General features: G+C 44.0%; 1 protein-coding gene across 2 annotated transcripts in view; it reads left to right on the top strand.

Moving 5' to 3' along the window:
• SLC25A13 (solute carrier family 25 member 13) overlaps window positions 1-17,472 on the top strand; it is a 180,805-nt gene that overhangs the window by 108,623 nt on the left and 54,710 nt on the right. The window contains exons 10-13 of one of the 2 annotated variants that reach the window (XM_059396811.1): window positions 1,277-1,364; window positions 1,816-1,974; window positions 14,486-14,538; window positions 16,039-16,119. In XM_059396811.1, coding sequence (XP_059252794.1) covers window positions 1,277-1,364; window positions 1,816-1,974; window positions 14,486-14,538; window positions 16,039-16,119 — 381 coding nt within the window. The remainder of the gene's footprint in view (window positions 1-1,276; window positions 1,365-1,815; window positions 1,975-14,485; window positions 14,539-16,038; window positions 16,120-17,472) is intronic. The other variant, XM_059396812.1, reaches the window with a different exon arrangement.

Below are 17,472 nucleotides of genomic sequence, written 5' to 3' on the forward strand. Positions count from 1 at the left end.
TGAAGAATGAATTTAGTAAAAAGTGGATAGAAAAGAGGGGAAAGTAACAATTACCAGTAATACAACCACGTAGTTGTAGCCACTGTAAATATTTTGTGTTATCTCTGGGTGTTGGGATAGCCAAAATGTTAGTATGTTTCTATATGCATACATATGCCCGCAAATAATTTTAATTAAAAGCAACATCATATTGTACCAGTCTTTAACATTGTTCTTAAAAGATTATAATGAAATATTTCAAACATTTATAAAGGTAAACAGGATCATATCATGAATACCTGTCTAACTGCCATATTCCTTTTAACCTATTTTCACTTTATATTCCCTTATGACTATTTATCTTAACATCAAATACTCTTTTACAATGACATACGATTTCGTTTTAAGGCTGTAGCATTTTTTAAAAGTTTATTTATTTATTTAAATAATCTCCTTACCGACTGTGGGACTCGTACTCACGACCCTGTGATCAAGTGTTGCGTACCTTATAGACCGAGCCAACCAGGCATCCCAAGCCTGCAACATTGTTAACCAGTCCTCTGTTACTGGACATGTAGGTTACTTTCAATGTTTTTGCTCTTCAACAGTATTGCTTTTTAACATTCTGGTAGCTTGATCCATGTTCACGTACATGATTATTTTCTAGTCTGATATTTTATAAGGCGATCTGCAGGGTCAGAGGTTATGTACAAGAGTTTGGGTGTATGTTACCAAGTTTCCCTTCAAGTTTGTACTCGATTAAATGGTAGGTTATCAACTCTTGCCAGGCTGGGTATTGCCATTAGAAAACAAACTATGGTGATAGATGGTAGTTAGGTTTATCATGGTGAACACAAGGGTCCATCAGTGTCGAAATACTATGCTTTACACCTGAAGTTAGTATGTTGTAGGTCAGCGACAGTTCACTAAAATGAATAAACAAAACCCCTCAAACCTACCAGTTTGACTGATGAAGAATAATATCTCCTTAATGTTTTTCAGTTTGGATCTCCCTGATCACTGCTAAGAATTAAACATTTGAAAATAGGTTAATAACACTTTTGGGGGAGTGCATAATGGTTTTCATTATGTTCAAATTTGGTTTTCAGCATTAACAATAGTAATAACTTTTTATTAATAAGAACAACATAATCTAATCCTGCCTTCCTCTTTGATATGTTAGTTGATACCATGAATTTGGAACCCAGTGGGCAGTTTAAAAAATCATATGTGCTCATTTCTGTTCTGTCCTTCTTTCTGTCTTCTGACCCTGCCCCCGACTCCTGTATGTGCAAAGAAGAAGGCCTCGGTGGACTCATCCCGACCGGTTCTCCTGCAGGTTGCAGAGTCGGCCTACAGGTTTGGGCTGGGTTCCATTGCTGGAGGTTAGTCATGGATGAGTGCAGCTTTTTCACTTTTATTATTTCTCTGATTTTCCACCTTACGGTATTAAAGGACAGAGCCTGCCTTGGTCTTTCCAAGCCAGTTTCCTGCCTGTACCTCTGAGATGGGAGGAGAGCAAAGGAACCTGCCTGTGGTCAGGGCCTTTCCTCTTAGCTGCAGATAGGCTTTTTAAAAGACGGGTGAACGAGAAAGTTAGGCTGAAGCTGATGTGTTTTGTACATTTGAACTGTCTGGGACATCGTTTTACCAGGAGGCATCTGAGTGAAAACCCGTAGTTGTTTAGGAAAATTGGAAAGTTGGTGCACTTTTACAATCTGTACGTGCACAGTTTGTCCCTTTCCTTCATCCGGCCTCTCTTTGACGGTGACCACCTTCCCCTTTCCTCTGACTGACCTGACTGCCTTCTGAACTATTGGCATTATCTGATTTTAGCTGTTGGAGCCACTGCCGTGTATCCTATCGATCTCGTAAAAACTCGAATGCAGAACCAACGATCAACCGGCTCTTTTGTGGGAGAACTTATGTATAAAAACAGCTTTGACTGTTTTAAGAAAGTGCTACGCTATGAAGGCTTCTTTGGACTGTACAGAGGTTAGTGCCATGTGCTAAAGTCATGTAAGGTGAAATAGTAGCCAGAAGGTTTGGTTTTCCATCTGCATGCCTGAAATGGATTAGGGAGACTGCATTACAATGGAAATGCAGCAGATTCTCAATTATCCATGCTAATGGGAGTAGGCTGGAGGCATCCAGGGCATGGCTAATCAAAACAGCCCGTAATCTGAAAGCCATTTATATTGCTTTTTAGTATGTTTTATTTCTTAAAATTATTTTTTATAAATATCCTTAGTGGGTTTTTTAAAAGGCTCATATGATTTGTCTTCTTGAAGTAACTCTGCTCACCAGTTAAAAGGAAAAGGCATCCTGGGGACGGAGCAGAGCCTACTCGGGATTAATGATTGTCCTTGAATATACCCCCCCAAAAGTCCATTAAGTGGGTAAAAAAGTCCCAGTAAAGCAGGTTCATTGGAACCCTCTTTCACTGCTTCTTTCTTGGTTAAATTTGCCCCTTTCCTTCCTCTCACTCTGTACCCAGTGGAGTTGATTCATGCACCACTCTAACAGGTAGTCCTATCCAGCTGTTCCTTCCATCCTCTAAGGTTCATGAAACAAGGGAAACAGTAGCAAGATGTATGGCATCATAGAAAAGATCCCACAGATCCTAACTGGTTTTCTGTTGGCATTGGCTTAAAGAGGCTTGACTTTACTCCCCCACCTCTCTGTATTGCCTTCTACAAGGAGAAAAGAAGTAAGTGTATTTGATAAAATACAGTATTGCAGGGCGCCTGGGTGGCTCAAGTGGGTTAAGCCTCTGCTTTCGGTTCAGGTCATGATCTCAGGGTCCTGGGATCAAGCCCCGCGTTGGACTCCCTGCTCAGTGGGGAGCCTGCTTTTTCCTTCCCCTCTGTGTGCCTCTCTGCCTACTTATGATCTGTCTGTCAAATACAAAAATAAAAATCTTTAAAAATAAAAAAAAAATACAGTATTGTGGGGCAGCTGGATAGCTCACTTAGTTAAACTGTCCTACTCTTGGTTTTGATTAGGGTCATGATATCCGGGTCATGAGATCAAGCCCCATGTTGGGTTCTGTGCTAGGCACGGATCCTGCTTAAGATTCCTTCTTTCCCTCTGCCCCTCCCCCATGCACGTGTGCCCGCACACATTCTGTCTCTCTCTCTCAAACACACACATACACACAGTATTGCAAGGTGTTTTAAGCTGAGCCACTTTGCCATTTGGCAACTGCACCGTTGGCAAGGTCTTCCCTCCCTCTCAGTGCTTGCTGTAGAAGAAAATAGTATTTAGTACTCTGTGGGGACAGACCTTGGAACTGGCAGCCACGGAAACCTGTGCCTCTAGGCCTCTTCTGCCATCTGCTGATTCCAGGCTTCATCTTATGCATCCAAGTGTAAAAAAACAAAGCCCCCTCTTGAAATCTCTCGCCTTAGAAACTAGGGGGGTTTAAACTCCAGAGAAGCTCCATTTTGCAGGTTCTGTTGTGTAGGTAGATAACTCCCATCAAAGGCCTTTTGATCTGTTCTCTACCCTCTTTCCCTCACCCCCTGCCTCTTCTTACAATTGGGAAGGTCTTTGACCCCAGGTGATTGATGATGACCCTTACAGGGTCACTGCCTTCCATTTGAAATACTCTTCTGTCCTGGTGACAACAAACCTCACAAATGAAATGTCTCCCAAGTAGTACAAGGTTAATGTCACAGTGCCTGCTTTGCAGTGATTCGGGCAAAGGCTGTCACCTGCCCCATTCCCGTGGGTGGTGTTCTGCCTGGAGAGCTTTGTGCATCAAGGCAGAAGGGCATCTGAGCCTTGCCATTGCTTCACAGACTGCTTTTATGGTCTTCTTTCTATATTGGACTAAATGTCGAGAGTGTCTTTAGGATTGTGAGAAATACTTTTTGTCTGGCTCTATGTCTTTAATATGCTTGTGTTGACCTGGTTTGATGTGATGTTGAGTCCCTTCTCTTTCCTCTTTGACCAGCCTGACAGATTTTGATTCTTGGTTGTATCCAAGTTTTCTTCCTTGACCTGTTCTTTTAACCCCATAGACAGAACAGCTTAAAGCATATATGAGTACTGAGTGCTGAGCTATAATATGGCCATCCCACAAAGATCATGCAATTTCAGAGATTATGTATGTAAAATGAGGGGCTGGAGGATGGGGGGCGGGGAGCTGGTTTTAACTCCTTAGGGAAGGGGAGTCAGCCCCCTATTACACATGGAAGCTCACTTTGAAAACCAAAGACGCAGTCCTCCCCTTTTTCCTAGTTTAGAAACAGCTGTTTATCTCACTGTTTCGGATGCATGAACCCTAGGGGGTTCCCTGTGAGAGGGTACTAGGTAGAATGTTGAGTATAAGAAGATTAATTCTGAGAGTCATCTCTGTTCATTCCCTCTTGAATTCTTCTATTTTCTAGTAAATGGTTTTAAAGCAAAAGATTTATTTTAAAACCTTGTTGGGTTTTGTTCTTTAGTTTGGATTTTGAGAGCGAAGAGATGATTGGTGGTAGTTAAGGTTAAAAAAAAAATCATTTTTGACCTTGCTTCATAAAAATGACCTGTTCCTATTATTGATTAGTTGGGGACCAATTCTCTTTCATTCCTTGTACATAATTATTAATTAATAATTGTATGTAGCTGCTTATTTATGAATGCTTGTCATTAGGGTAGGAGAAAGATGAGATGAAAATGGGAAGTCGTCAGTACTAGTGTAAATTTTAATAGAAACAGCAAAACCTGAGGTACCCTGGGAATCACTATTGTAACCTGTGTGTGCAGCGTTAAGACAGCATGCAGCCTGCGTGCGGTTCTTTCACTAAATTTCTCATCAGATGTAATTCTGATGTTTAAAAATTTTATTTTAGGGGAAACTTGAATTTCAATTTTGGGAATTTAGAATTGCCTTCGATAACGCTTCACCTAGCAGGATGTGAGAAGGTGTCAGAGGACATCTCGAATTTATAAACATGTTTTGAAATATGGAGCCTATTTTTTCTATTATGGAATTTTGCTTAACATGTAATTTTTCTGCATCAATACATATGTAATTGCTAATATTTCCTGAGTAGTATAATTTGGGAATGTTGCACAAGTAAGGTCTCTCCCCCTATTTTAAAATTATCTTTATGCATATTTCAGAAAAAAGTTGGCAGTTCACCCTGAAAGAAGGTGCTTGCCGCATGCATCCTTATTATAAGGTGAATGAGCATCTTCCTCCCTCTCTCTTTTTTTTTTGATAACAAGAATACAGATCTCTCCAGGGGTGCTGTTTGTCTGGGGAAATAATCCCTTGTGCAACAGCTAGAATGAAGATCTTTCTAAAGAATTCTTGATACGCCCACCACAGGTGGTTTTTTCTCTTTGCTTTCTCTGGCAGCGGCCAGCCTCTGCATGCAGTCAGGAGGTTATCCAGTCCTAAATGGGGGAGTGTGTTTCGAACACCGCCCCGGGGTCCAAAGGGGATTGATAACAGTGTCAGCAACTGTCCTCAGTGGATGTGGTGGGGCGTCCTGGACCTCCAGCAAGCCAAGAGGCGTTGTAGTATTGGGGATTTCTTAGTCTTACTCTCCATGTCTCTGTGTGGTGCGCTGTGCCCTTGTCTCCGAGAGTCTCTTATGGGATCGGGATTAATGATTGTCTCTTGGAAATCCTATAAGACTGACTCCGCAGACCTTCTCTGTTGTATACACTATTTTGTTGTTGTTATTGCTGTTGTTATGAGAAAATGACTGGTTTTCCAAGATTTTTCTGTAATTTTTGAAAATCAGACCCTCAGGCTAAGTCTGTCTGTATGAGGGGAAATAACACCCAGGAAAATCCAGATCTGCCTGAAGTCAGTTGTAGAGGGATTCCTTTATATCCTCCTCCCTCTCCAGATTGATTTCATGCATTCAGGTGTTTAAAATTCCTAATGAAGTACCTGACAGCTCATTTGGTTTGAATGAACCGCGTGACCAAATGAGTCATTTATTGGCCTACTATTGACTTGGCGTATTAAAGAGAAACAATTGATTGGGTTGGGTAATCATCCCCAATTAAATGCTCTTGCCAGTCCAGGAATAACTGATTTCTGCTTTTAAACTTTGCTCTACTCTCCTCCCTCTCCCATCTCCTCAGATGCTTCAGGTAATGAGAGGAGCAGCCTTAGAATTAGGAAAGTTTGGGGGAGGATCTTTGGGGAGAGAGATTCAAGAGAAATCAGAATCCATGAGAAATACTTCTTAAGGAAAGGTTTTTGTTTTTGTTTCTATTGATGGGAGAAGTCATGGAAAATCTATCAGAAGGAAAAATTAGATCATTTTATGAATTCAACCTAATTTGGAGCACTACTTAATTTTTTAGTTAATTGGCAGAAAAAAAATTTTTTTGTTTTGTCTTAATTAAACCCTTCGATCAAGGCTTACAGAGTCTCAGATGGGTCTGAGTGGTTGTCTGTGTGGTGCAAAAGCAGTCGTCTTCCATCCTGGAATGTTCTCAAGGTGACATCTAGAGGATATTGTGGTGATATCTCGGGATGTTATTGATATGTTTGCATTCTGGAAGGAAGTGTTGTCAGACATCTAGTTTAAGCGAGGCCTCTTGTTGTGGTTAATGTCTCTATAGAGGGTAGTACCCAAATTACATGGGTCCACAGTGAAGTTCCTTCTTGAGTAATTCTTGTGGATAAAATAAACTTAAAAAAATTCTGGAACCAAAATAAAACGATTGGAATTTCTGCAACTGTTTTGCATAACTTAAGAATGCATGTGTCTTGGAACCAACTGCATTGAATCCTTGAACTGCGCCAAATCCTGGGGGTCTATCCTTGTCCAGCAAAGCTTCTAATGAGCACAAAATAGATTGGTTTGAATCTAACTATTTTTTTCTTTTTTAGCCAGTTTTTTTGCATATTTTAATTTAGGGTATTAAGGCTGTGAAAAGATCAGAAGGCAGACATTTGCGCCTAGGAAGCTGTGAGCTGGGTAATCACATCTGTGGAGATGTACAGCTAGCCAGCCCTACTGAGCACAGGGTGTTAACACAGGAGACAGAGGTAGCACAAGGTCAGACCAAGGGGATGGGTGCAATATCAGAGGCCAGAGAGCGCCAGATGACAAGAGTGGTGAGCTTAGAAACTTGGGAAGAATGACGAAAAGATCGAAGTAGACGTAGCCCAGCGAAGAAAAGATTGAGTGAGTTAGCCCTCCAGGATGGTAATTTGCAACCAGTTGCCGTTACTGAGGCCACAGCAAGCAAAACAGGTTAAACCTCATCAGCAAGGAATTAGTTGAGGCAGAAGAAAAGAAGAATAGGAGTTGTCATGTACCAGAGTGACAAATGGAAGGAGGGGATATGACCTTTCTTCCCAGTGATCTTCACTTCTAGAAAGCCAGCCCCATACAGAGGAGTCAAAGGAACTAAATCCTTCCTAGACAATAATCAGTATCATTCATTTACATTTTGACACTCAGTCTTCTGAAGGCATCCTGAACCATGGTTGGTTCTTGACATTTGGAGTAAAACATTTAATCCAGATGAGCAGTCATTTAAATCTGACCATCTGCACTGTGGTCCCCCCTCCCAGCCATTTCCGCAGCTCCGCTGCACAGTCCCGGTGGGTTGCTGCCCAAGAGCCAGTGCAGAGACCTGGAGTGATCTGAAAGGGGATAGCCCAGTAGGGAGGGTGGAAATGCCTCATGCCTCAGGGCAATATGAGTCAAAGGCAGACAGACGGGGTGGTTGGAGGAGGAGGGAGGAAAGAAGGTTTGAACAAGTGAAGAGAGAAGGCCATGGAACTAGGAGCAGGAATAAAAGCTGTGAGACAGGGCACATAGAGTGCTGATAGCTCCAGAATGAAGGGTAATCTGATGTTGAAAGCAAGGTGGGCTCTTTGGGAAGATGAGGGCAAGTGTAGTGGCCTCTGGGGGGAGGTCAGGAGGGTAAGAATTTAACATTGGAGGGGTTTACTCTGGGTTGAAACTAGATAACACAAAAAAGTGCTTCATGTGCCTTTGGCTAGAGGACTGGGGATCGTTTATGTGCTCATTTCCCCTCCCAAACTCCACTGCCGCCTCTGCCCTGGACGCTCCCTTCCCCATTACGAGCTCAGCAGTCGCTTTCTCAGGACTGTGCTTGCCACTCCCGAGTGTGTTTTTGTCTGCCCAGGACAGATGCTGCTTTAGTTACAGAGTTTCTTCGTTGCTGGGGGCCTTCAGCATCTGTGCTCCTGCCTGCCTCAGCGAGTGGGGCGTTGCGGGAGAGCTGCACAAGGTGCTTGCACCGTCTATGAGCGGCCACCTGCCGCTCTCCCCAAGCCTGCTTCCCCTGTGCGTGCCCGGATTCGGCCCTGTTCTCCAGGTTGTCACCAGCAGGTTGGCCCTGCTGTTCAGTCCTTCAGTACCCGGTACTCAACGCCTGTAAAGATAAAGCAGTAGATACGTGATGTGGATGCCCATCACACCTCCACTGAGCTCCTTTTGCCCTGTGGAAGGGCCCATCTGTGCAGGGTGCTGGCCCAGTACTGGCCGGGGCCCAGAGAAAAGTTTCAAACAGTCTGGGCCAGAAGAAAAGCCTTCACAGAGCAAAGAAAGGTGGAGCAGTAAGTCTACTAGAGGAACCGGAGAGACGCCAAGCAGGGGCAGAAAACCCCGGCTGGAGGAGAGCAGTGGAGCTGAATGAACTCAACTCCAAGCACCACTGCCCACAAGAACACAGTTAGTAGCTACCGGAGACAGCCTTGCAGACCAAGCATCCTGGGTCCAGACTCCACAGTCCTCTGCCACTCACTAGAAGTCACATTGTAAAAAGTCACTTATCATGAGAGGTTGAGTAGTGTATAACTTCTTAACAGAAACATTTCAGTTTAACTTGAAAACCTAAAGATGTATTGTTATGTCTGTGCTACTTCCTTATTTCTGCACAAAGGAAGCAGGGCCACGAGACACTCTCGGACCAGATGTTCCCTTACATCTAGGGGACAGCTCTCCTAAGGCATGATGCTATGGAGACAGCACTCTACTCCAGACTTAACTCTGGGCTGTGAGCGTTAATCGGTAGAATTGCCTCTTGTATGCAGGAGCAGAATCAAGGACGAGCCTCGAACAGATAGGTAGAAACAGCTCATTTTTGAATATGTAATGAGGGTTGTGAACTGTGTCTCGCTTTGCGTTTACTCGTATAATCATTGTGATAAACCAGTGAGTCATCATCAGCGCCTGTGATTTACCAGTGAAGAACCTAAAGTTCAAGGAAGAACATCCCCAAGATCTCTTACCAGGAAAAAGGTGCAGGCCTCGGATTCCAGCCCAGGTCTGTCAACCTCCAAAGCCCAGGCTCCAAGCCATTCATTTTGCTGCCAAGCCATTGGAAATAAATCGCTTCAGTTAGGCCAGCAGTATTAATGAGTTTCTCTCAGAGTCCTTCCCAACCCTGAGATTCTAGAATTCTGTTTCTAAAGGTTTTTAAAGTAAAGAATAGCATAGTAGCCCTCTGATCCAGCGCAGTGCTCCAGGAACCTCTTTGGGGTGCTATAGGACACTAAGGATGGAGGGTCCTGATGGGGGCTTAGTTTCCTACACCACCAGCTCAGTTCTTGCTGGCTTTGCAAGAGGGTCTAGGATCAGAGGGGGTAGTGTGATTTATATCTCAGCCTTATGAAATTTGAAGACAAAATACTATATTAATATTGTGCCCTGTAAATCTTTTCTCGCATTAGCAGCCTTCTGGTAAAGTTTGCCAAGGAAGCATTGCCATATGTGCTGATGGAGCTGAACTAAAATGAGAAGATTAGAAAACTAACCACACTAATAAATTTCATTTGAGGCAGTTGGAAAATAGACTGCTGTTTTGACAAGTTCGAAACAACACACACATCCATTCTCTGTTAAAATGAGTTTCCACAATCCAACAGAAACATCTTGCATTAGAAGCCTAATTTTTCTGCTGAGTTACCCAGATGTCAAACATGCATGTGCTTTAAACCTCACTGGGATGGTTCTGGAGTGCCATAGCCAGACTGGCTGTTTTAGGCATTACTGAGCCACGCCCCCCCCCAACCCCCTCCCCCGCTCCCTGGGGCAGGGGGTCAGAGATCCAGAAGGGTTCCTGAAATCCCCACCTCTGGGACTTTTCACTGTCCCACATATCATGACCCTTTCCAGAGGGCATTTATGCAGGGCTTCTGGTGTCCAGGCCCAGTCCGTAGTGGCACTCAGCTCAGGTCATGGTCCACAGCTGCCTTTGTTTCCCCGATTAGCCAGAGCAGTCATCACAAGGGTGGACCTTACCCAGTGTGTCCCCAGGGGCCAACATCTGGCCTAAGTCTTAGGAATGGGTCTGTACTTTGATTTTATTCTTCCTGAGTTGAAGTTGTTCATTTAGTGAAACTCAGGGCCTCCGATTATATTACTTTAACCTCTTGATTACTCTTCCTGCCTTAGGTCTCTGGCCCTAGCATCTGTCCTTCACCAGCCTCTAGAACTTTTTATTCTTTGAATTTCGCTGTCTACTTTAAAAGCCACCCATGTATCTACAGACTTTGGCCCGAGCTCCTTAGTGTGCCCTGGGAGAGAAGCAGTATGCTGTAGCAGTACAATGCACCAGATAGGAGCACCCCTCCAGCCAGACCGCCTGGGTTGAACCCATTCTCCCATCTAACAGCTGAGTGACCTTGGGCAGGCTCCTTGAAGTCTGTTTCAGTTTCTCTTGATGGGATAAGAATAACTTGTACTGAGTTACTGTTTTGACTTAGGTGGATTAAGTGTGTTGAGTCACCTAAAGCCCTCAGAATAGTGCCTGACATGTGGGAGGTGCCCCCGAATCCTGGCTGTCACTACTGTCACTACTACAGTTACTTAGCACCCGATCTGTGATCCAGCCACAGCCTTCAGTGGTCTTGCTCCAACCCCAGCTGTGCCGTGCTCTTCAGACTTTGCTTCCTGTCACTCACTGGCCCCAGTTCTTTTCTCCAGTGAACCTCTGCATTGCCTTCAAGACCCAGATCTAGTACCTCCTCCTCTTCGATGCTCTCCTCTCTCCTGCAGGAAACAGCTGGCGCTCTCCACTGTATTCATGCAGTTCTTTGATGCCTCTGGGCTCTGGGACTTACCAGAGATCCAGAGATGGTTTATTTTTATTTTTATTTTTATTTTTTTTTAAGGTGGTTTATCTCCCTTCAGGGGCACACAGAGACACCTAGGGTTCTCTTTTCTTCTACACTGAGAAGTTCTCTTGGGGGTGCCACAGACCTCACTGGGTCCATCCCCGTTCCTTCCAGTCCCAGGCACCGCAGAAGGCTCTTGATAAATGTTTGCTGAACAAATAAATATCTGCTGCCCTACATTTAGTCTTAAATACAGGGTTTTCTCTTTTGTTTGGTTTTGTTTTTTGCTGTTCACGGTACATTACTAAATTTATAGTGAGAAAGACAAATCTCGATAGCTTAAAAGGCTGGCTGAAGTGATTGTGTCTAACGCTGTAGTCATTTGGCTCTGTGGGCTGTTTTTTATTAGTCATTTTAAAAGACTGTCACAGGGTAGTTATAGAGACAAGAGATCATCATTTAAATCACAGTGCTTTCAGCCCATCCATGATTTTGGTCTACAATTTAATGATGAGAAAAATATATCTAGTGAGTAAATATTTTAACTAAACATTTTGATACTTGACCTGAATACAGAGGAAAATGGAAATTGTAAATGTTAAGGTGTAGTTAAAACAGTGCATTCCTCTATTTTACCTGTAGAAATTAGCATTGTACCTGTATAAAGTCATAACAAAGCCTCTTTTCTGCTATCAGAGACATCATATTCTATCATTCAGTATAAGTAAAAGGTTCCTAAGTGAATCTAGTTCAGGAGGAGAGAGTGGCTCACTTTGAGTAAGAGTACTTGCTTGGGCCAGGTGGTTTCGTATTCATGTATTCTGTGCTGCTTTGGTTCATTTAGATTATAAAGGGCATAGCCCATCTCCCAGCTAGTGAGAGCAGAGTTTTGGTAAGAGTTTATTCAAGAGAGAAAGAAGGCAGAGATCCCCCCGTGATGCTAGGGTAGGAATGTCCGTGGAACCTGGCCTCAGAGGGACCAGAAGATGGTCAAGGCCACCCCCCCACCCCCCACCCCCCACCGACCTGGGCACCCTTCATGGGCTGTGTTCTCTCTCTTTGGTGTTTCTGTTGCACTGGCTTCCCATTCTCCTCTCTCTGCCCGTCCACTTCCTTATTATTCTGTTCCTCGTGCTTCATCTCAGTATTCGGCCATCCAGGGTTCAGCCGCCTCCGCTCCCCGTCTGCAGGGCGTCTGCTCCATCTGCATGTCTGTGCTCACTGGCCCTTCACTCTTTGGAGTCTGTTGCACAGTGAGTGAAGATCGCCTACTGGCCAGCTCCACTTAGGCTGCCAACTCGTAGGACTCAGGTTGCTGGCCTTGTGGCCTGCACGTGTTTTAGGTGTCTGATCCTTGTGCGATCAGCTGTGGGTGTGGGGCGAAGCAGGCTGCAGATGTGGTGCCCTAGAGAAGACCTTGCAAACTCAAAGGATTCTAGGGTCCGGGCAGGTTATGTACGTGAAGAAAGGCAGGGTGTGAGGGGCAGATTCATGTTTGCTGTGGGGCCCAGGACAGGTGAGTGTTGTCTAAAAACACGGACTCTCGAGGAGGGGGGCTCAGGTTGGAATCCAGCCTCACCATTTATCAGCTGGGTGAGTCAGAGTGATGAATCTCTGTCTACCTCAGTTTCCTCTCTGCAGGGTGGTTATAAGAAGTAAATGAGTCAGTGAAATGCTAAAGGTGGTGCCTGATACATCATAAATAATATGTTAGCTGTTTTTAGGTCAACCGTTGTTAAAGAACAGTTTCGTTAGCATCTGCATTCTTACCATTGCGTTCCACAGTGAAATGAGCTTGCTCCCATTTTCCCTCAAACACGAAGCTGTTTGTGCTTTTTGTAGAACCAGAGGCATAGAAAAACATTTCTCTCTTGTGAAGATAGCAACAGAGCAAGAAAAATAATAAATGACGGTTGTCCTCAATCCCACGTCATCAGTAGGGAGTTGGGGGGACCAATGCTCGGTCCTAAAGGGCAGAGCCTCGCCCAGCTGGAGCAGATTGCCGTGCTGTCAGAAAGCGGCCAAGGACTGTCAGATCGATGCAGTTGTCAGTCCATCGATCGATCTATCTTTACATCTTTACAGTAAGCTCAAATTACATTTGAAACCTTGGCGCTACTCTATAAAACACATCTGCAGACTGGATACAGATAGCCCTCAGGCTGGCAACTTTCAGCCACAGGCTGAGGAAGATGGTGTTTGCCACGCTGATCTGGCACAGGGGACACTGCCAGTGGATCGACCTTCTTATGTTGACGAATTAGAAAATTGTCCCCACCGACAGAGGCCATGAAGTCCCTCTCAAGGACAGCAGTATGGCAAGGGGACAGTACGCTCTGATTCTCCGAGTTAGCTCACGGTGTGTTTCCAAGAAAAGGTTTTTGCCTTTGATTTTATTTCCTTAGCACAAATGAAAATGATGACAGTTTTGAGTTTACCTATATCAGCCCGCTCCTGTTGTGACTGCCTTTCCCAGAAGCTGCCTTTCCTGTGAAAGGCATCCTCTTCCTGTGCCCTTGATATGTAATTCCCACTCTGTCCAACATGTTTAAAACAGAACTTCTCACTTCCCACCCCAAACTCGTTACTCTCCCCAGGTATTCATGTCAAGCCCAGTTTTTCTTTTTCTGTCTTCCCTCCTCACACACACACACACACACCCATCAGTATCCCCACACAGCAGCAAGAGTGGTCTTTTTAAAATATGAAGTAGTGTATCATTCCCCTGATGGGGGCCTAAAATTACTTCCCAGCGAACGCAGGATCTTGGCCCACAGCACTGCTCTAGCATCTGGCCCCGACCTGTGTGTCTCTCTCCTCACGCTGGCTCTGTGCCTGGCGGCTCACCGACATTCACCCTCATTTTTTGAGCACACTGGGCCTGTGCCTACTCTGCTTTCTTTGCCTTATCTGTTCCCCCTCCAGAACGCGTCTTTCCCCAATTGTCACGTCTTCAGGAAAGCCTCTCTCTTTCTTCCGCCTGAGGCTGGTCAGAGCAAGAACCTTGTTTGTCTTGTGCTTGTCACCAAGTTATAGTTGCTAAATGAATGAATGGCTAAACTGTGGGCCTTTGGGGGCGGGGAGATGGGAAGAGCGTTAGAAAAAAAATAATAGACTCACTAAAGTACACTTACTTCACGTATTTAAGAGGCAGGAGGGAAAAGAACAAACTTATGGAATAATGAGATTTCCTCTCTCACTAATGCTGTTGATTTACCCAATGTGCAAACGACCCAGAATATAAGAAGGAATTTACTTGGTCCTGATGTGGCTCTTAGACACATTTGTACCTACACATTCCATTTTGTGTATTCGCATTAAAAGTAGTTGCAGAAAATCGCAGCCAAGATTGCCCCAGTGTTTAGATGGTGATCCCTTCTTTAGAGCTGTTGATTTGTTTGGTTAACGGTATTTTATTTAATATACTTCTGCTTTTTTGTTGCTTCTTAGGTCTGTTGCCACAGTTATTGGGAGTTGCCCCAGAGAAGGCCATAAAACTTACAGTAAGTCTTTTCAGTTGATGCTTTGTATGCAGGGAGTTTGCACACACTCAGGCGTCTAGCAGATTCTCAAGTTTGTGTTTCCTCGGAGGTGCTGGCTCCTTCGAACCTAGGGCACTCATCACACACAGCTTGTCACTGTCCTCCACCGAACACTGAGCATCCAAAAATGTGATGCTGTATTTGAACAGGACCTGTGGTGCCTGCTACCCACCACCACCACCACCGTCAGCCATCACTGTCCCCCTCAGCCACCAGTGCCGGCAGCAGCTGCCACTAAATTTGCCTCCACCCTTGCTGTCTGTACGGTACATCACGTACCTGTGTGACCTACTTTTGTTTCACCTCCAGCAAAGTGGGACCCGGCATTTACACATGAGGAAAGTGAGGCCCACAAGGTTTCAGTATTTACCCATGTCCACAGTTCCTGTGGACAGTTCCTGAGTGGAAAGATTAGGATCCACTAATCTAAATCTAAATCCAGGTTTTTCTGACTCCCAAAGTGGCATGTGCCATTGATAGAATTCATGGTTCGGGCATATTCCATAAGCATCTGCCAGGCTGCCTGACGGGTCTCAGTTCTAGCTGAAGTTGATCCATTTTCCAGTTCCAAGCTCTCTTGTGACACACGGGAGATACTCAGTAAATTAGTGGAATGGACAGATACTGCTGTTACATAACGAAGGTCATAAAGCCCCAGAAGGTTAAACTCTTCTTTGAGATTGGGCTCTGTAGCCTTGGGGCCTGAAATTCTTTTACAGTGTTAATGTGTGGCCTCAGGACAACGCATCTTCTCTGGCTTGTATCTTCCAAAAACGTGGTTGATTTTTAAGATGGCCTGTAGTACATACGATTTTTGAGTACATTATACTTAGTTAATTAAGGTTACTGATGTTGAGAATTCTTAGATACTGAATTTCTACTAAGCTAAAAAATCTGCTTAGCCAACTTTTTCTCGGTGATACATTTTGTTTTAGATTAAATTTTGTTAGCGGACGTGAAAGTGATTTTTAATCAGACTCCATAAACCAGTTTTTAAGTTCTAAAATGTATGTTTTTATTGTGTCCTTGGTGTCAATATGTCTCTCTTACCTCATTGTAATTGGCAGACATACTTGCATTTGAGGCTTGTAAATGATCTATCTTTTTTTTTATTTTAAAGACTTTAAGTAATTGCTACTCCCATAATGGGGCTGCAACTCACAACCTGGAGATCAGAGGTCACACTGTCCACCCACTGAGCCAGCCAGCCACCCCTAAGCCATCTGTCTTTCGATTTCTTTCTCCCGAAACATCAGGAATACTTATATATGTTTTACCTTTAAAAAAGTACATATGTGCTCTTAAAGGCACTTCTCAAACTCTTTTTAAGATTCTTAATTTATTCAGTTTATGATTACTCGAGTAATACTGACAGAGAACATATTTACAGTTGTATATTTATATGTGTTTAATGACTTTCTTTATATTTTTCATCAGCTTCTGTAAATATTTTTCTTCAAGGTGAATGATTTTGTGAGGGATAAATTTATGCGCAAAGATGGTTCGGTCCCACTCGCAGCAGAGATTCTTGCTGGCGGTTGTGTAAGTATCTTTTGCAGAACCCTGTGTTGCAAAGACTTGTTGCACATGCATACCCCCACCGTGGTGACCTAATGTGGACTAAGGCTTCTGTTCAACCACAGATCCTGTGCAGGGGCAGAGTCCTCTAGGGCCCGAGAACCATTCCTGAGATGGAAGGGTAAATGTTTCTGATCTTATTGCCTGTTAAGTCATGCCTGTTCAATCCGTCATTGCTTTTGGTTGGTTCTGCAGTAGAAGTCGTTTGTGGCAGAAAGTGTTTGGCCTTTGAAAGAATCTTTGCTGACCTTTTCCTAAAGTTCATTTGTAGTACGTTCTTCCGTCATGGCACCCTCTGCTGGGCCAGGCACTAAAACCTGTAGTTCGTGGAGTCGGCAGCCGTGGCTCTCTGCTTTGCTTGACCTTCCATATACCAGCACCTGCTCAAGCTTCTGTGTGCTTCTGGAAGAAGGATGCTGCGAAGCAACTGGCTGAGTGTGCTCCGCATTGTCGATAGTGCTTGGAATGAGTATTTCTTTCTTTGGATGAACGGCCTGCATCTTGTTCTTAAGCTCAGCAAAACGTGATGTCTAGTTTTACCTCATGTACAAGTTTGTTCATGGGAATGCAAATACTTTAAGTAAATTAAACTCTTCTACAAAGACTGGTGCTATTTGATGATATGGTCGGTTAAATAAACGGGCTTTGATCACTAGGGCAATACAGTATTGGTATATTTTCCATCTAAACCTGTTTCTTAAAGATGAAGTCACTTATTTTTTCAATTAGTTCTGTGCAGGTAATGGCCTTCATAGAATAATCTTTTCTTAAAAATCGTTGCATTTCAATGCTGGGCAAACACATGAGAATATTAAACCTTTGTTTGGAAAGGGCTTATTGTCCTGTCTGACTTTGAATGGGGGTTCCTTAAAGGGAGGAGGAGCTAAGAAATCATCCTGGCCATTCTTAAGAGGTAGACGGAATTTGGCTCTTGCCTGACTCTCTTTCTGTTTGATCACTGACCTGTCGTAGATGGCCAGGTAGGGTCCCCTTGTCCTGTAACTTTAGGAGCATTCAGACTGGAAAAAGGGAGGCCTTCTTATTCTAAGTAAAAAGGGCACACAGTGATAATCAAAAAGAATATTATTAGGAGGTGCAGAATCTGCTCTTCCTGGTAAGTACTTTTCATTTGAAACAACAGGAGTGCCTGTTTGCGTCTCTGGGTTTTCTCCTGTTAAAGGGGTGCGTGTCCATCTGCTGCCTCTGGCCTGGCCTCCGGGCTGTTGCAGGGGTGTTTCTGTACGGGGGACGTAGGAGGGGTTGTTTCTCTTAAGTCAGGTTTTAAACCTTCTTGAAAAGACATGATTCTCTATCGCT

This window comes from Mustela nigripes, chromosome 4, assembly GCF_022355385.1.
Source record: "Mustela nigripes isolate SB6536 chromosome 4, MUSNIG.SB6536, whole genome shotgun sequence".
Lineage (NCBI taxonomy): Eukaryota > Metazoa > Chordata > Mammalia > Carnivora > Mustelidae > Mustela > Mustela nigripes.